Source organism: Bactrocera tryoni, chromosome 3 (assembly GCF_016617805.1).
Source record: "Bactrocera tryoni isolate S06 chromosome 3, CSIRO_BtryS06_freeze2, whole genome shotgun sequence".
Lineage (NCBI taxonomy): Eukaryota > Metazoa > Arthropoda > Insecta > Diptera > Tephritidae > Bactrocera > Bactrocera tryoni.
Genome location: NC_052501.1, coordinates 26,393,062 through 26,413,598, shown reverse-complemented (window position 1 = coordinate 26,413,598; position 20,537 = coordinate 26,393,062). Strand labels below are relative to the sequence as shown.

At 39.0% G+C, this 20,537-nt stretch overlaps 1 protein-coding gene across 11 annotated transcripts in view; it reads left to right on the top strand.

Annotated features, from left to right (window-relative positions):
• LOC120771486 (potassium channel subfamily T member 2) overlaps window positions 1-20,537 on the top strand; it is an 81,774-nt gene that overhangs the window by 39,680 nt on the left and 21,557 nt on the right. For all 11 annotated transcript variants that reach the window (XM_040099535.1, XM_040099534.1, XM_040099533.1 and 8 more), the window contains exons 10-15: window positions 4,806-5,120; window positions 8,333-8,483; window positions 17,771-17,876; window positions 17,957-18,172; window positions 20,067-20,230; window positions 20,306-20,417. In XM_040099535.1, coding sequence (XP_039955469.1) covers window positions 4,806-5,120; window positions 8,333-8,483; window positions 17,771-17,876; window positions 17,957-18,172; window positions 20,067-20,230; window positions 20,306-20,417 — 1,064 coding nt within the window. The remainder of the gene's footprint in view (window positions 1-4,805; window positions 5,121-8,332; window positions 8,484-17,770; window positions 17,877-17,956; window positions 18,173-20,066; window positions 20,231-20,305; window positions 20,418-20,537) is intronic.

The window sequence follows — 20,537 nt, the reverse complement described above, 5'->3', positions numbered from 1 at the left end:
GTTTCAGCGTCAACGCCTTGCCACGCCTTTGCTTGCACTTCCGTTATATGACGTTGCGTGCAATTCTGCGTTGCACGTGTCAAAATGTCAATACATAACTGCTGGAATACAGAGATATACACATATTCACGTTACGTTCATCAAGTTATTTTTGCCGTACTTTCGTTCCGCACTGACCTGACCCTTCATTTGATGGCAGATTCATCGTGTTAGCCAATAATTAAAATGCTGACTATTATTTTTATACTCTTGCCACCAGTTGCTACAGAGTATTATAGCTTTGTTCACCTAAAGGTTGTACGTATCGCCTGAAACTAAGCGAGATAGATACAGGGTTATGGATATATAAATGATCAGGATGACGAGACGAGTTGAAGTCCTGGTGACTGCCTATCTGTCCATCCGGTCGTCCATGCACGTCGTAACTGTAGTAAAAATTTTAATATCTTGATGAAACCTCGTTCGTATTCCTAGTTATGTACCTGAAGGTATTCCTCCGGCTTCAATCCTTGGTAATTGCAAGAGTATCAAATGTTCGGTTATACCCGAATTTAGCTCATCCTTACTTCTTTAAATTGGTTTTGGCATATATTTCGATTATTTTTAAAATGGAATTTAAATTAATTGAATGCGTTCGCTGACAGTTTGATATTTTTTATTTGTAAATCAGTCATTCATAGAAAGCTTGATATCATAGTATTACGGGGTCATGAAATGATGTCACGCGTAGTGAGCCAGATTGCTGAACTATTGGCAATTTTCGTGAATTTTAATTGTGAATAGTGGAAAATGCGATAACAGAAATTTCGAATTAGGTATCTCTCAGCGTTTTATAAAAAAGAGTTCTGGTATCACTTTAAAATTTTGATAGAGAATTTATTTGTCGATATGATATGATTTTAGGTATTTAATGTTGGGATGTTTAATTTGGGAATTTTCACTTACTAATGTGGGTATTTCTTTTGCCAAAGATTTCAACAAAAAAAAAACTGGCGGTTAAGGTAGGTAAGATAGGTAAGATTACTGATCGCTCAGTATGACGGAGTAACACACTTGGGGTATTAAGCAAAGTCTTTGGGAAAGCCAAACGAAACTCCTGTAATTGGATCTAGTTTAGATATTTTATTTCTGCTTCCGCTATTTTACCTGGATGTGTACAAGTATGAGATCCGAAGAGTTTTTGCCTTGATTCGGCAAAAGCAAAACATTTTGGAAAGAAGTCTTATCTTCTTGCAAACAGCTGATCCAGCTGGCATCCGGTAAGAAAGTCTAGAAATCTAGGTATCCTTTCACTAGTCTTGGGGGCAGAGGCAGCAAACTGAAGTATTATATCGCTGCGCGCGCTACTATCGGAGTGGATAGTAAGCAATCTGAAGAAGACTGCGCTTCGAGCCGTGCTGCCTGATCCTGCAATACCCCTGTGGCTAGATGCACAAACTAGTCTATTCGTAAAAGTCTAGAAATCAAGATATTTTTTCAGTAGTATTGAGCATACTCGTACAGTCAGTAAACTCAAGATTAATATCGCTGAATCGGAGCAGATGGTAATCACTGTGAAGTAAACTGCGATTTGAAGCAGCAGATCTTTTGCTATTTTTACTTCAGCCCCTCCACTTGGTAAACGCTGCAAAGGTCAAGAAGCCTAAAACTGGAACTGAAGGGAGGTTCCCGATAGTGTATTCCTCTATCAACCCTCCATAAATACCTAAAAGAGCTCACCACCCCTCTCCTCCATCGAGTCCTTCTCTCTCATTCCCCCCACAAAGGTATGTGTTCAGAATACCGAAAGCCCTGGCTGGGCTCGGCAACCTGGTGATCCAAATAAATATTTTGGAATGAAATGTGTGCAAGGATTCAAAAGTGCCCAGGCTCGCAGTCATCTAAATACCCGGTTTCTATTTGTCTGGAACAGTTTTCGCGACTGAGTATATCCGCTTATGCTAGTATATATGCAGCAAGACATTCAGTAGTTGGTGTGGTTCGTAGCGCACCTCTCAGTGAACTCTCGCTAACTTTTTGCTAGTAACCTTTTCCAGTGCCGTTCACCAAACAAAAATTCACTAGACTATTAAAGTATCCACTGTGGTTTCATAGAGCCAATGAATTACCTTTGATGAAACGGGGACTCTCCACCCCATAGGGCAATCTCGCTATTTTTTCGTTGTTGAGCTTCTTGTGTAGGCTAGACCTTGGAACTCAATTCTGTCAAGAGGACGAAGATGGGCTCCTTTCACTGTTGGTAGATGCCCTACGATGTTTTGTATTTCCGAGTGAATAAAAACAGTTCGGTATTGCTAGAATTTATGGCGAGGCCGCTTTTAGCAGTCCAGTTGCAGAAGATCTAAAATACCTCTGGGTTATCTCATGCAAGGCATTCAGAAATTTTCCCCCAATCTTGAGTGCTCGTCGTCCTCGTCAGAAATCGCCTAGCGGCCCACTTTCTGAAGCTTTTAGAAAGAAAACTCTCTCTTGTGGGGTGCCTTTTCACATGATCCGCCGTGCCCACGTATAATCCATTCCGCCATGATCGTTCTTTTGCAGACAGGTTTGACGCTGAGGGTCTTAAGATTCGATTCAGCACCAAGCTCTAATGACTCTCTATATCGAGGAAGGTCCCCATAACAACCTCCTTGTTCCTTAGGGTCCTCTCGAGCCGGGAGACAAGAGTGAGCAAGAGAGGGTCCACTGACCTACTTTTGCAATAGGAGTACCCTGCTCTTGGAAGTCTATTTTTTGGGATACTATTCCTTAAATGCAAATCCATCAATGTCTTAATAATCCTAAGATTACGCAATACTCCCCCCCCAGACACCTTGTGGGGTGCCGATGAAGGCACGATCTGTTGAAACTTTAATAGCGCTGTTGATCACTTTCACCAAGAAGTATTTGAGAAATTGTTGAATAGCCTTGTATGGAGCCGATAGCAATTGTCGCACTAGATCGCCTCTAATAAAAACTTGTTGGCAGGTTTTGAACCCAGAGGAGACAGATACTTTTTGTTTCGCGTGCCAAGCGGTGTCGAATAGTCGTAGATCCTGCATAGATGAACATAGTTGTTTGACCATATCAGCTTTGCTGTCTGTTGGTTTGTAAGAGGTGAGTATGAAGTCCACTGGCTAGTGTTATGGCATAGCAGTGCTGCTTTGAAAGTACGATGCCATCTTTCGACGACACCAATTGCTGTTAAGGCTTGGTTGTAAAATGGCGTGTTCCCAAGATCTGCAGTACTTGTTGAAATTGGGCGCCTCCGTACTGACGTCCTAAGTCTGAAGTGACGTTCACAGCTACAACAAACCTTCAGATCCAGTCATTTAATTTAGTTCTTTGACGACAGTTGGAGCTGTTATATCTGATATAGGTAACATTTCTGCCCAGCGTTTAAATCTAGCCAAGATTGTGCGACAATAACGATTTCCTTTGGATGGTGGAAATGGTCCGGCTAGGTCGATATGGATGTTATATGGAGTCTAGGTCAAGTTTTCGAAAGTGAAAGAGCCAAATGGAATTTAGAATTGTGCTATACGGAAAGTAGACGTGATTGATTAAAGATTTCGCTCATTTGCGCACTGTGAAGTAAGAATGTAAGAGGAGTGTCACGTACCAAATTTAGTCGAAATCGGTCGATCGAGTCCCGAGATATGGGATTTCACCTAAAAGTGAGCGGTGCCATACCCATCGGCCAATTTTCACTGCTGCTCCCATAAAAGTTTAGGCTTGCGGAAAGACAGCCAGATAATCACCCATATTTCAACTCGTCATACAAACGTTATGTGAACAAAACTATTGTACTCTGTAGCAACATATTGCAATAGTATAAAATTAACTTACAATTAACTTAGCAAAAAGACCAACAGACATTTTTTTAAACAAATTAGCAGTTAATTTAAACAACAATATCGTTTATTTGCTTTGCTAATGTTTTCCAATCAATAATTGTTGTCATATGTAACAGATGTATTGGTCCGCTGGGGCGTATGAGTAACTAATTAAAAGCTTATCTAACAAAACACACCTTCGATAGCCGCAAAGATAAGCGAAACATGTTTAACCTTAATTTAAAATGCAATTTCGCAAACGTAACAACAAAACAAACAACTTATTCGTTGCGCTTCAAGGAACACTGCGCTGACAGTGAAACTCTTATACAAAGCAAATGCATAAAAATTGACTTGCTGCAAGGAGTGTATGGCGTAATATGTCATGTTTATCAGTTTAAATGCAAATTTAATTTATTTTAATGCATTCTGTGGTTTAATTTTTGGTTTAAAAATGCAAATTTACTTGCCTTTAGTTTAGCTTGATATTTTCTAACATCTTTGCTATTAACAAAAATTTTAGATTATTGTAAAAATTGTCATATTTACATAACTGCTTCAACCCTGCCCCACCTGCACGCTGATATACATACATATTTTCATATTGCATAAATTTATTATGAAAACTACCATGCTTTCTTTAAAATGCTGTAGCTAACAAATAAGTGTATATATATATGGAGAAGCATACTTTTAGGGGCTCTTCTTGTAAATACTCATTTTATTTAAGCATATCAACAATTTTGACCTAATACGTGACAATTTTATACTATAAATGTGCCTTGCGCTGTAAATAAACATTCCTGTATATATGTGTGTACCCACTTTTGTTTGAACGAGCCACCTTTTGCTCTGCTACCGCCCGCGTGCTCGTTAACAAATATGAAAGCTAAGCTGCTGCTAAACCTATATTCGATTTTAATACTCAAAAAGCCATAAATAAAGCAAATAATTCTCTCTTTGTTCTCTCTGTGTGCATTCCGTAAATAGCAACTGATAATCTAACGTCTGTGATAATCTCCGATTCGAAGCAGAATCTCAAGGATACAACGGTGACATCGATGAATGCAACGCAAACACCCTCGGCCACGACAACAACCACCGTCACCACAACGATACCGCCTATGTTGGGTGGCGGTGGCAGCGGCGGCAACGGCTTAGGCTACAGCGGTGGCAGCAGTAGTGGTGGTGGCGGTGGCGGTCTGAGTGTTGCAACCGCCACATTAACGACCAGCAATCACTTGGATGTGCCGCAAGCGGGGAATCCAAATTTGCTCAGCCCCGATGTGCTCAATCAGCGTAGAGGTGAGTGTGGTGTAAAGGTGTTGTGTGGTTTATGTACAAATTTCTAGCAGCAAGATTTGAAGATTGTTAAATAAACGCTGCTCATATAAAAAGCAGACAATCAAATTGTGCAATATATAATTTCATTGTGCAATATTAATTCATTAACTTTTATTGTAATATTTTTCAAAATGGCTAGTGTGAAAAAAGTGGCAGGAATATCTTCCAACTATTTGTTTTATAATGCGCCTTGATGAAGTGCCGCGGATTATATGACCGTGTGGTGTTAATACTTTTTTATAGCGAAAAAAATATTCATTTAACTATCTACATTAAGTTTATATCTGGTTTGTCATGTGCCCGCAAATACCTCAATATCAGTCTTCTGTGCGACAGAGAGATTGAAACGAAATGGAGCAAAGCACGCGCTTGACGAAATCTGAGTAGGTGAACCCCATAAGGTGGAGTTTTCTAACTTTCCTTTTCTATGAATCCTGGTCGTTAACGACCTTCTTAAAAAAGTATCGTGTACAAGTTGAAGCACTAGCATCTCAGTGTCGTAACAAATTGGGCAGTCGGAAGTGATCTCGCCATCTACCCCAGTAAAACCAAGATGGTTTTATTACTAGAAATTATAAGACCACGGAAGCCGAATATCGAGGAGCAAAACATGTATGGATCTCCTTATACTGCTGTAAAAGAGCCATTGGCAAAAGGTGGTGTCTCTCACTGAAAGTGGTCCTCTGGTTCTACGACACTGTATTCAAGCCTATTTTGTTCTATGGAGTATTTATGTGGTAGAGGGCTCTAGAAAAAACCACACTTGCAAAGAAACTCAGAAGAGCGTTCAATGGGCGCCGCTCATCAACATGTGTGGTGCACTAAGGTCCAACACACACAATCATGGCTGTTAACGTCATCTTGCACATAGTGCCCGTGGACATCGTCGAAGGTGTATGGCTGCGAAAGTTGCTACCAGACTCAGAGAACCAGGGTTTCTAACAGAACACGTGTCTGAACACTTCGAAGCCCTCACTCATTTTGACTTCATACCAGACCACTTGGATTATGGAGCCGCCAAACCGAATTTGCTCCGAAGTGCAGTGTCTTTCAGAAAAGTGACCAATTATTTAGATAGCAGAGCGGCAATACTAGCCTTGAACTTATTAATAGCGCGATAAGGGTTAGTCGAGTACTGCCTAACCCCGCCATCAGTAGCATCAATTGTCTTTGTGCTAAGACTGGGATAAGACTGCGGAATAGCAGAAAATAGAATAAAAGCGGGTCGGTTCTCCCGTATTCTTTTGGTGGCTACTACTTAATAACTGGGCTTCGCGAAAGTTTGGCCTGCGCTGTTTTTTGGTCAATATCGATCACTCCAGTGATCTCTTTACACTCAGTACCACTGACTGGGCTTTTGGCATCCATGCTTTAAGGTTGGGAATGTTACCAGACGCCATCTGGAGAAGCAGCCTTGTGTACTGTGGCAGAATATTCCTGCAAGATCAAATGTTTTCCAACGAAGAGACTATTGCTGAACTGCTTTACCAAGCATTCTAGAATATCCTACTAGCATATTTCTATGCCGGGTTTAACCTCTTTTGTGCAGAAATGGAGGACAACGGTTAGGTTTGCTCAAGTCGTGGAGATGACCCAAACTCGTTGAATCTCAGTTGGACAGAAACTCGTCCTTTGTGTTACCCAAAAGATCCAAAGGTAGATCATCAGATCCTCAAAGATCGACGAACCTTTATGTCCTTTCAACAAATTTAATAGGGCGGTTAATATCAATCCTATCAACTTTGCTAATTTCGACAAAATTATGCCTATTTCAATCTCAGTCTAGCAAAAGCCGGACAATAGAAAAGGAAGAGACAAGATGATTCCACCTCGCTTTCCTCCATACATTTTTTGACAGAAAACGGAGCTGTACCGCATGTGAACCTATTAGACAGTTTCCAGTCAGAATACCTACAATTTCGGCGAGCTTAGCTTTGCTGAGAGCAACTAGTTCGGATGACCTCTCATGGTCCACTTTGGGACAGAAGGATCTCGCAGTCGCATAAGTTCTGGTTGTTGACCAGCGCTTACTGAGCTCACAGAAGGTCCAATAGTCCAGAATGCAAACAGACTTCAACGAACCGACTCGACGCCAACACGCAAGCAGATATCGGCGAACCGACTCGACTCTAATCGGATGAAATTGAGAAAAGAGTGCCCTCCCTATCCAGCTCATCGGCTTTGCAGTTTCCAGCAATTTCGCTGTAGCCGGACTCATTTACAGGAGACTCATATTAAACTCTTACTGCAGCTGGGTGGTAACCACGTTGAATCCCTGCAATAACATTTCTGCACGTCTTTGAAAGCTTTTGAATAGATTCTGTTGCCTAATACTCGTACATTCACTCTTTTTGAAGTAGCTTGCAACTTTTGAGCCTAATTTGGTTTAATTATCAGTTGACCAACGGTAGGCCTTTAAGTGGAGATCGCTTCGAAACAGTCTTGACATTCATTCGGTATCCATTTGTTTCGAAATAATTTCTCAACTGCCCAGTGGTCTGGCAGTCGCTTTGAAGCAGAAGTGGCAAACATCAAGCTAACAGCAGTGGTATTTCTCCGAAGTACGGCTTCTCCTTGGTAGTATGCATTCGATCTGCTGGCAGACCTGCTAAACATGCCATGAGCTCGTTGACAGTAAGCTCAAAGCTAATTAAAAATTATCAAATGTTTTACGTCGACGCCTGTAAGAAAAGGCACTCTTATCCAATTTCCATTAAGATGGGCAAGAACAGGGATTCCTCTTGTCTCCGTGTATTCGGGCGATGGATCTATGGGCTTGGCACGAGCTCATCAAGCGTTGGTTTTTTTTATTCATATCTGGAAGTTCTGCGCATCACAACGGACAGGCCTCTCTAGCAATTAAAGTGGGATTATTTGCGGCTTCATGAGAAATCAGACTATTTAACCAAACTTAACTGTAACTCTTTCAAAGATGTAGGTTTACTTGGTTAACTTCAGGAAGCGGACACCTTAATATATCTTTGTCCGAGATAACAGTTTACTGACATTCAAATGACATAGTGGGAACCCAGCTTAAATAATAATTTCAAGAGCGCAGCTTTTTTGATAGAAATTTTATTAAATATTTTATCATCCTTTTCCTTAAATATATTAAAAAAAAGCAAAAAAAAAAACTAACTCGAAGAATTCTTAACTTTCCCGTCACCTACTAGGCAGTCGTCGCCCATCCATACTACCCGTACCGGACATGTTCACCTCATCATCGTTCAGCATATCAGGCAACGACGACGGCGAAGAAGGCGATGAGAGCGAAGATGAAATTGACGATGATGTACCGTGGCGATCGCCGTCTGAGAAAATCGCGTAAGTCCATAGACAATTTATACACTACGTGTCATAAGTATGTATATATTTGTACATGGTATATGTATGTATATTCCCGTATGCACCCAAATCCATAAACTCACCGATATCCATGTAATCAATTTGTTTCTCTTACATATGTTAATTTAAAAAATAGTAGAACTACTTCTCTATTTCGTAAATACCTACTACTTAATCCTGGCAATACGTTGGTTCTAGCATTTTTTTTTATTTGTGACTTTTTATGCAAAATCGACACACTCACTTACTTGTAATCATATTTAGTGATTTAGTGTCTTCGAAAAAGTGTTTTTGATATTTACAGTTGTTATAGTGTGTGTGTATATGTTTTACTCCCTAATTGTTGTCCAATACCCACTGTAAACTACAGTTATGATAAGTGCATTTGTGTCTTAACTGAGGTTGTGAACCCCGCTAAAGTCGGTGCTTGTGTAAAATGTTTTGAAAATAGTTTGATGTAAAGTGTGTTGGACAAAACTGTTGACAAATAACGTTGAAGAAGGTATTTAGAAGTAAGAAATTATGAAATAAAATATAAAAAATTGTACAATATATGAAATAAACTAATTGAAGAAAGGGAAAATTCATAAATAAAATAAGACTATAAAATGGAAAAGTATATAAAATCGTAATGAAGAATAAAATATTACAATAAACAAGTAAGGAACAGCTAAGTTCCTTTAGCCGAACATTTATTATTTATATTTCATATTTATATTTCATATATTTCATTAAAATATCTAGATAGATACAGGGTTATATACATATATAAAAATGATCAAGGTGACGAGAAAAGTTGAAATCCGGTTGACTATCTGTCTGTCCGTTCGTCCGTCCGTCCGTACAAGCTGTAACTTGAGTAAAAATGAGATAACTTGATGAAACTTGGTGTGCAGGTTCCTTGGTACAAAAAAAAATCGAGTTCGTAGATGGGAAAAATCGGCCCACTGCCACGCCCATAAATCGTCATTAACTGAAAACATATAAAATGACATAGCTAAGCACTCATTTAAGATATAAAGCTGTAATTTCGTGCAAAGAATCAGAGTAACAAGGGGCACTTGTGGGAAAAGTGGACGTGGCCACGCCCTCTAATAAGTTTAACATATGTACGTACATATCTCCTAAACCACTCAAGCTACAATAACCAAATTCGTCCAGCACAAATATTATAAGAGTTCCTACCGATAGTGTGAAAATGAATAAAATCGCATGAAAACCTCGCTCACTACCCATATAACGGTACTGTTAAAAACTACTGAAAGCGCGATAAATCAATAACTAAATACGCCAGAGACATTAAATTTTACCACCGATGGTATGAGAAAGATTTATGGGAGCCGGTGTAATAATTGGACAATGGGCGTGGCACCACCTAATTTTTAGTGAAATCCCATATCTCAAGACCCGACCTACCGATTTCGACAAAATTTGGTGTGTGGTATTTATTTTATATTTCTATGTGACGCTGTAAAACTGAGCGAAATTGGACAACAACAACACCTCCTTCCCACATAACACAATTTTTACTTCCATTTGATTCGTTCAGTTTCCAGTACACAAATCAAGAATCAATTAATGTAACGGAGTAAAACTTTGTACGAATAATGTCTTTAGTATATGCCAACTAATGATCAAAAATTGTTTAAATCCAATAGAAACTGTTCAAGCTGCAGGTACCGAACATTTAGACCCCTGTACCTATAGTTGACTTTTGATTTTTATATATAACTGAAATTAAGGGCTAATCCTTCTTTTATAATGGCATGTCTGTATGTCAAAAATGGGTTGAAGCGGACCAATGCTTCCCTTATTCCCCATATACTTAATACAAAGATTTTCGGGGAACTTCGGGGAGACTTTGTACCGCATATATCGGCCAATATGTCAGCTATCTTAGTAAAATCAGCAGAGCGTGTTTTGCTCATAACAGTGTATCTCTGTGTCTAAAATAGATATCTTTGAGCGAAAACTTAGCCTAGCCCCTATAGAACTAATATCAGGATTTTCGAACATCCGGTTGACTTTACTCTATACGATTGGTTTTACACCTTAAAGTATTTCCCTGGTTTTGATTCTTACAAGTTGCAAAAGTATAAAATGTTCGGTTGCACCCGAACTTAGCTCTTCCTTATTTGTTAATATTAAAAAAAGAAAGAAACTTTAAATTTATTTACAATTATAAAAAACTAAGGAAAAAAGAATTAAAAAAATAAAATAAATATAAAATAAAAAAATTAAATTAAACGCAAGGATAATAAAATCCTGTTATATTGGACCCATGACAATTATACAATTTTTTTATTAATTTCCAATTATTAAATTAATTTTTATCATGAAATATTACAAAATTCCAAACATCACTTTTTTTTTATACTTTACAAATTTGTAAGTGGAGGTCTCCTCTCAAACAACTTTCTATATTTCTTTCACTCTATTACGAATTCGCACTTCCCCTTCACCCGCCGCACAACCACTTCCATACTTTTAAGTGCGCTGAGCGGTCATTTTCCGCAATCGCGCACCTATTCGCTGATCATGAGCTCGTCGGAGGATTCGAATAATCAGTGTTGTTGCACGAGCCAGCCGCACTTGCAGAGCGAGTCGCGCTATCGCATGCTAGCGAAAAGTTTCAGCTGCGATAGCGATTGTCGGCGCGTGTTGCCCTGCAATTTCGTGCGTCGCAATCGTGCCCTCGCACAAGTCGTCGATGCTGCCGCCGATGCTGGCGACACATATTGTTCACTTTGCTCCACCAACACTTGGATACCGGCCACGACGGCGACGACAACCACCTTCTCGACAACGGGCACTCAGCGCACTGCAGCCACCTCGAGCAGCTCGACTTCGGGTTGCTGTGGCGGTGGCAGTGGTGGCAAGGCGGCGCGTCCCATCTGGGCTATGGATTATTTGCGGTAAGTAATAATGTGGCATGCGGCGTCATATATACAAACATACATACCTGTATCTGCATCAGTCAATCAGCATATCATCATCTGCTCGTAAGCATCGTTTGTTTGCCGCGAATCCTGCTGGAGTTTGCGTTTTTTGCCGTTTCCGTTTGCGATTTTACTTCTAACTCCATAAACGTGCTCGTATATATATCTAACATATGTAACAGTGGATGCGCTTCTAATTTTTGGGATTGGCGCTCTTTGCGGCTGCTACGCAACACTGACACAGTTACTCTAACAGACTAACATACACACGCACATGCTCCTACTCTGTTTACATGGACACGAGTTACTTGGTTTTCCGTTATTAAGCATAACTGTTTGTTGCATTTGCATTACTTTATGGTCCAGTGTGTTCTGGTGTTAATTATCCAATATGCTAATTGTTTAAGTTCATGTCTGTGTGCCTCATACCCGTCATACACGCATACATGCATATGTTTGTATGTAAATTATTTTGCTGGCACGTAATTTAGTATGCTGAATGTAATTAACTTTTCTGTGTAAGTATCGAAATATTTTCAAATATCATTACAGTTAGCTAGGCGCTCATTTTAATATTCATAAAATTACTGTTACTTTGCGAAATTCACATAATGTATCCCTAAGGGCTTATTAAGTTTTAGTAAGTCCAGTAATGCCTCAATGTTATATCGGGTGATTTTTTAAGAGCTTGATAACTTTTTAAAAAAAAAAAAACACATAAAATTTGCAAAATCTCATCGGTTCTTTATTTGAAACGTTAGATTGGTTCATGACATTTACTTTTTGAAGATAATTTCATTTAAATGTTGACCGCGGCTGCGTCTTAGGTGGTCCATTCGGAAAGTCCAATTTTGGGCAACTTTTTCGAGCATTTCGGCCGGAATAGCCCGAATTTCTTCGGAAATGTTGTCTTCCAAAGCTGGAATAGTTGCTGGCTTATTTCTGTAGACTTTAGACTTGACGTAGCCTCACAAAAAATAGTCTAAAGGCGTTAAATCGCATGATCTTGGTGGCCTAACTTACGGGTCCATTTCTTGAGATGAATTGTTCTCCGAAGTTTTCCCTCAAAATGGCCATAGAATCGCGAGCTGTGTGGCATGTAGCGCCATCTTGTTGAAACCACATGTCAACCAAGTTCAGTTCTTCCATTTTTGGCAAAAAAAGTTTGTTAGCATGAACTTGGCTTGACATGTGGTTTCAAACAAGATGGCGCTACATGCCACACAGCTCAATGATTCTATGGCCATTTTGAGGGAAAACTTCGGAGAACAATTCATCTCAAGAAATGGACCCGTAAGTTGGCACCAAGATCATGCTGATTTAACGCCTTTAGACTATTTTTTGTGGGGCTACGTCAAGTCTAAAGTCTACAGAAATAAGCCAGCAACTATTCCAGCTTTGGAAGACAACATTTCCGAAGAAATTCGGGCTATTCCGGCCGAAATGCTCGAAAAAGTTGCCCAAAATTGGACTTTCCGAATGGACCACATAAGACGCAGCCGCGGTCAACATTTAAATGAAATTATCTTCAAAAAGTAAATGTCATGAACCAATCTAACGTTTCAAATAAAGAACCGATGAGATTTTGCAAATTTTATGCGTTTTTTTTTTTTAAAAAAGTTATCAAGCTCTTAAAAAATCACCCGATATTTATATTCTATTACAATAACGATATGGTCCGCAAAATAATCGTATTATATATATACACACATACTCACTTATTTAAATTTGGTTAAGAGAAAGAAAAAAAATCACAACTAAAAAAGTTTCCATAAAAGAACTTGATTTTGCTAGGTCGGTATGCGAGCTTTATGCTATAGTCTTCCGATATAAAGACTCTGTTCAAATATTATAATAATACTTTGGGTAATAATCTGTGCCAAAAAAAACATAAGTACATGACTACATCAAATCAGCTCGTCCAACTAATCAATTCTGTACAAGGTGTGTTCCAAAGTAAGCAGGACTTTTTGAATCTAGCGCCCCCTGGTGGCGCCATCTATATGTCGACTGGTGCATTAGAATCTGCCATCTTTATCGATTTCCCAGTGAGAATTTCATGACATTTCATCTATTTGAAGTGAAGTTATTGCGTTTTAAGTGTCAGTATGTTTGTGTTTTCGTTGCTAAAATGAGCTTCGAACAAAGAGCCAAAATTAAATTTTGTTTTAAAATTGGTAAAACTTTTACCGAAACGTTTCAATTGATGAAACAAGTTTATGGCGATGATTGCCTATCCCGTAGCAGAGTGCACGAGTGGTTTCAACATTTTCAAAGTGATCGTGAGGACAATTGAAATTCATGGAAATGGAATTGAACATTTCCAAAACATCGATTTATCGCATTTTGACCGAACATTTGGGCTTATGAAAGATGTGTGCACGGTTTGTTCCGCCTAAATTGACTGATGACCAAAAATTGCTCAGAATCCAACATCCCAAGGACAACTTGTGACCGATTATTTGACCAGAAATCACATTTTAACCATTAACCACTCCCCGTATTCACCTGATATGGCACCGTGCGACTTCATCCTTTTATGAAAAAATGCATTTACCCACGAAACGAAAGTGTTATGCAGACGTAGAGGCCATTCAAAAGGCTTGCACCGGCATACTGGCGGCCATACCGGCCAACGAGCTAAAATACTCGTTTGAAATGCTTTTAGACCGTGCAAAGAGCTGTATTGAAGCAGAAGGAAACTATTTTGAATAAAAAAAATCGATTTTGCCGAAAAAACCATTTGTTCTGTTTTTTATTTTAAGTCCAGTTTACTTTGGAACGCACCTTGTATATATATATTTTATAAGCTTTCCGAAGTTTCCTTGTATTTTTACGTTTATTTAAGGAAAAAAGTATGCAATTCTTATATTTTATTTAAAAATATTTCCTTTTTTCAAAATTCAATCGCCATAACCTTGCCAGACGACTGCTGTGTTTTCAACGCTTTAGAGCGCGTTAATCGTGTGCAGTCCACTCGGTTACCTGTCGATTGGACTTCGGAGTCACATATTGACGCAAAAACTCGTTATTATTAGGGTTGAACAGCTCCAAACTTTGCTCCGAATCATCAAATCGTCGTTTTTTGGGCAAAAATTAGCTGGCGCTCCACCCACTTTGCACAGAGCTTTCTTATACCCAAAAATTCGCGAACAATATGATGTTCACGTTCAGTTGATAACTTTAGAGTCTCTGCTATCTCGGACAACCGCACTTTACGGTCATCTAAAATTATTTTGCATACTTTTTTTTAAGTTTTCGTCGGTAACAACCCTTTTTGGAAGTCCATAGTGGACTTCATGTGGATTTTCCTGCGTTAAACTTATGCACGCGCCTTCTGAAGGTTCGGGCTAACTAAAAATCGAATTCCGGGTAACCGTACGTTTGTTGACGGTATACCCCAGTAATGGTTTCAGCTGTTTTTGGAAGCACATAATACCGAGCATTACCTTGGCGTCATATATTCGGCTTCACCGTAAATTTGGCTGGTTGGTCAGGTTACATATTTCATTTTTTCATATAAGTTTGCCCGAATGGACACATTTTGGATTCGTTTTCGGTTTCTTCATATATGTAAGTAGAGTAATGAAAAGAAAACGCTGGCAAAACACCATTTCAATCACAAAACTATGTTGAAATTAAGCCAAAAATATTATAGATGTTAAGTCAAATAGTTATAACACTTTTGGGACCATCTTCGCGCACACCTTGCTCATGTTCAAGTTCTTCATCACAATGTCATCAACCACAGATTTTAATAAATTTAAAATCCGGGCAATTAAACGAATACTTAGTCGACGGTGTCAGTTCAAAACTTTGCGCATACGAATCACATTGTCGGTGTTTGTCGAAGTCGCAGGCCTCCCAGCACGGTCTTCATCAGCGGCCCTCCAAAAAGACCTAGTGCCACCGAAACACAGCACTTCTTGTTAAAGCAACATCTGGCAAAGCCTACTTGATCATATCCAACGTCTCTTTCGCAATTTTACCGAGTTTCACGCAGAATTTAATCGGGTACCTCTGCTCTAACGAACGCTGCAATTTCGACTTGCACCATTCACAGAAGCACGTCGCGCGAAAATGTTTGTCCTGACTCTCCAGGTGCTCGGTGACAACTAACCAGCCGCTCGTTTGTTAGCTAGGAACGCCCTCCACCGATTTTTTATTAAATTAGTATAAATTGAAATTTCGGGATAAGAATAGTTCCAACCAAAGACAAGTCTATAGAGAAGACTATCTGAAAACTCCGAGTATGAAAATCAGTACAGTAGAACCTGCGAAACAGTGGGCATCATTTTGAAAACGACAGTTTCGAAAAAACGCGTTTCAAGTTTGGCATACATAGTTTGAATGGCCTGTCAGCAATAGACCTACATATACATATCTCTATCTCTAAAAGATTTGAATTTTGAAAAAACTTCTTGCATTCATATTCTTGAATAATAGCTATGTACCATAACATGGCACTGGAACTGGGGTATGCCCTACAACAACATCTGCCGTGGCTGCGAAACAGCATGGAACAAAAAAACAATTTTCCACTTTCTCTGTGAATGCCCAGCCCTATCGCAGAAACGACACAAAACACTTGGAATCCAGCAAGCACCAAACCTTGAATGGATGTCTACAAAAAGCCCATCGGACATGCATAAGTAGATTCATCGAAACCTCAAAATGGTTTGAAAGAGAAGGTGAAACGTGCTAGCAAATATAAAAGGTCTACGAATAGTGCATCAAAATGACATTGCCAGTGCTAATTGAGACCAAAAGACAACAGGTATGCACTCCTACCTACCTACTTAAATTCTTGAATAGTTAAACTTTGAAAAAAAAACAATTTCTCTAGACTAGAATAACCTCCGAAGAATGGCTACATACTAACTTTTTTCTGACTGATGACTGCGCATCTATCTTGTATTAGGTAGCATAGTCAAATTTCCGATTGTACAGTTGTCATAATTCACATTACTCACTACGTCGGTTAACCTTTTCTTTTAGTTAGCAACACCATAAACTTGACTTTACACAGGTCTAAAGTTGCTTCTGTTGAGACAGCTAAATATACATACATATGGATATAGATATTCGTAACTTTCCACTGAACCGAGCTGTGTTTCCAAGTTTAAGATATGTATATTTTACAATAGTTGTGTTCTCAGAGAAAAAAGAAAAGTAGATCATTCAAACTGATTCCATAAACAATTATAAAAATTTCACTTTTGCAACAGAATTTCTTAGTTGCCTTAGTCTTAAAATGGATCCAGACTTTGTCCGCGAGTGGACAAACATATCTACTTGAGAGAGTAACTTCGCGGACACACTTTCATTTCGTTTCAACAAACCTAATGCCATAATCATCTTTTGTGGACTAGCCGTAACTTCAATCAACGCTTCATTGAGAATGTTAAAAATATATTTAAACTTACTCACATACCAATAATTTACTCAATTAAGAAATAATTGAACTCCATTTACCATATCAAAAGTCATATATTACTTAAGGAAAATAATTTAGTTTTAATTTAACTACATTATAATTTATTTCATCATACAGTTATATTAATTATATTATATTAGCTTGTAAGGTATATTTATCAAAAAAAAAAATCAATTTGATGATCGAAAAATGTAAGTAAATATGATGTCAGCTGTTATTTTTTAATGAAATAAGATTAGTTCATGTGACTCAAATAAAACCTAAATTGCATGGAATTAACGAGCACTGTGTCAATAATTTATGTATGCAAGGAAAAACTCTCAAACTGCTCTCAGAAGTAGTGAGAGGGTAAGATTGGCAACAAATGCCACGAAAAGCAAAGGTTTGTGCCGAGAGGCGACTGTGAGCTTTACGTTATTTACTCAGCAAAATACTAAATAATTAAGTGTGACATAGAAATAAGTATGTATGTACATGCTTATATGATATGTATATATATAGATCAGTTCAGTTGTAGAAGGCTGCGGTGTAGTGATTTCGAAAAATGTTATCGTTAAATTACAACAACTATTTGCCTTTGTATGTATTTTTAATATTATATGATATGTGTTAATTTACCGTTCGATGTGGCTAATTGTTAATGAATTTGCTTAAGAAAATTTAAAATTATACTTAATTTAAAATCAAACCAATCCGCAACACACTCCTTTCCGCTCCTTTTAAATGCACTGTTTATTAACGCTTCAGTTACTCGAAAATCAATATAATATAATATAAATTAAGACAAGTTGCAGTTTGCCGTTAATTACTGGAAAAGAAAACGTAGAAAATGCTAAAGCACAACTCATGCCATATCCAATATGTGTCGTCTCTTTTCCTATCTATTGCAGCATCGTCAAGGGTTTCCCGCCCGTCTCGCCGTTCATCGGTGTTAGTCCGACGCTTTGTTACTTGCTCAAGGAGAAAAAACCATTGTGCTGTCTGCAGCTGGCACAGGTGAGACATAAAAATCAATAAGCACATACACGATAAATGTATATTGCATATATATCTACGAATGTGTTTATATTTTGTAGGTGTGCGAGCACTGCAGCTATCGCAATGCCAAGGAGTATCAATGGCAAAACAAGACGATTATTCTGGCGGCGGATTATGCATCGAATGGCATTTACAACTTTATCATACCGTTACGTGCGCACTTTCGTTCGAAAACGTCATTAAATCCGATTATATTGTTGTTGGAGCGTCGACCGGATGTGGCCTTTCTCGATGCACTCTCCTACTTTCCGCTGGTGAGTGTCACTTTTCACAGCCGCCTTGCATTCAGATTGTTGGCGATATTCACAGCTGAGTTGGCAATCGATTGGAAAGTTTTATTGATGAGTTGAATGAAAGCGAAAAATGAAGGAATGAACGGCTTTCATAAAAAAATTTACATTGTAGAGTAAATTTGTTTAAAGTTACGCTTTTCTGCCCAAACATAATAATTATTAAATCGGCTGATGCTTAAGTTGAAATATCTAAGAGTGATGAGTAGCGACTCGAATATTTTATGGGATAGGGACAGCAAAAGATGCCATACTCTTTTCCGCTCTTTTGACATATCTCTCTGGTAGGGTTTGGTATTTCATCACGGAATGTTATACGATCCAACAACTAGTCGAAATTATTAAAAGTTACTACCGAAATTAGGAGTCATTTCTGGCTGAATGGCGCCGTCAATAAGCAAAATATGCGTTATTGGTCAGGCAGCAATCCTCACGTACTCCATGAGTCACCGTTGCATCTCGAAAAAATTAGGGTTAGGTGCGGTTTATAGGCCGGCGGCGACAATGAGTCGTACTTCTTCCGTGATGATCGAGACCGGCACCTAATATTTTTGGCCCAAATTGGATGATATGGACTTGAACAATATGTGGTTCCAAGTGGACGGCGACGCAAGGCACATAGCGAATGTGACAATCGATTTACCCCTTTCGAAAACCCCTTTATTTAGAATCATTAGTGTTCCAACGCCCGGATGTAAATAGACATGGAAACCCCTGCTCGTTCCCATTTCAATTTGACTTGGGTAAGATTGCTCTTTCTTTCAAGCTCATCGGCTTTAGAGTTTTTGATCATTCAGCTGTGGTTATGCATCCAGGCAAGTTGAATATGAAAGTAGTTTGGTGCTACTGCTAAAGAGTGATCGTACACTCCTTGACCAGCTTTGAGCTCAATGTCAGCGAGTTCAAGGTCCACGAATGCGCACCTCCTTAAAAGAATCTACACTTCAAAGAAGTAAATTGATGGTTGTCACTTCCGATTGCAGGACACTATAGTGGTGTGCAAGTCTGAAACAAGAGTTTTCTTTGAATGCGCCCGACAGGAAGCTTCCTCTCTTTCCTCTTGAGCTTTGTGATCTATTCGTAAAAAATCTCACTGCTCCTCTTCTCCAGAATTATCGTCCACCCAGATATAGTGCGAAAATATGTGCGCGAAAAGGAAGCCAATAGGAGTGGGTTCCGCTATGCAGGGATACAGGGTTGCAGTCCAAGTAAGAGAGAATTTCGGAATGTTGCCCTCTGAGACCTTTTATGTGTTCAGTTTTTTGGCTACTGATAGCAGTAATGCAAATACTGGCTATGTCCACGGGTTAAGTGACATCGTTGGTGTTGTAGTGCAGCAATAAGAGCCATTCGTTCAATTCGTTTTAGCCGTTTAGTGAGTGTGGCTTTACCGAGCGCCCTCTAACAGAGAAATATACCATAGAACAGTATTGGCTTAACTACGATTTCGTAAAGCAAAATCACAGCTTTCTGTGAGAGACACAACGGCTTCCCAGTAGCTTCTTTAGTTCAGTTCTTTTTTGACAATATAAGGCTATGTCCTCTTCACCCTCTCTTCACCATGGGACTTACATAATAGCTTTCTATCTAGGATGAGGCCTAAGTACTTCACCTTTCGGGCGAAATCCAGAGCCAGGCAAATAAGGAAGAGATGCATCCGGCATTTTATACCTCCTTATAAATAAAAACAGTTATTCATTATTGGTTCTGATGAAATTCTCACCCAGAGCACTACGCAAGGCTTTCAAGTTTTAATATTTAAAACAACCTGTGAGCGGTACCATATGTAGTTTCGCTGCAGCCGAAGTTGACTTTTTTTCATGCTTAAAACATAATTTCCCCACATTTGTTCACATAGGTCTATTGGATGCTCGGTTCCATCGACTGCTTGGATGATCTGCTGCGCGCCGGCATCACCTTAGCCGAGAGTGTGGTGGTGGTGAACAAGGAACTGTCCAACTCGGCGGAGGAGGACTCGCTGGCCGATTGCAACACCATCGTCGCCGTGCAGACAATGTTCAAGTGAGTATAAAGTCCCCTAAAATACATACATATACATATAATAAAAGAATCTTCTCCTCTCCTTGCGATTGTCAGATTCTTTCCGAGCATCAAGAGCATAACCGAACTGTCGCAGAGCTCCAACATGCGTTTCATGCAGTTTCGTGCGCACGACAAATATGCGCTGCACCTGAGTAAAATGGAGAAGGTACGAGTATGAAATGTAAATATTTTTAGGGATGACAAAAAGTTATTAACATCAGCAAATGATTAGTAATAAAATTAACAGGCATACATATGTTTACACAATTTTTGCTTTGAATATCTT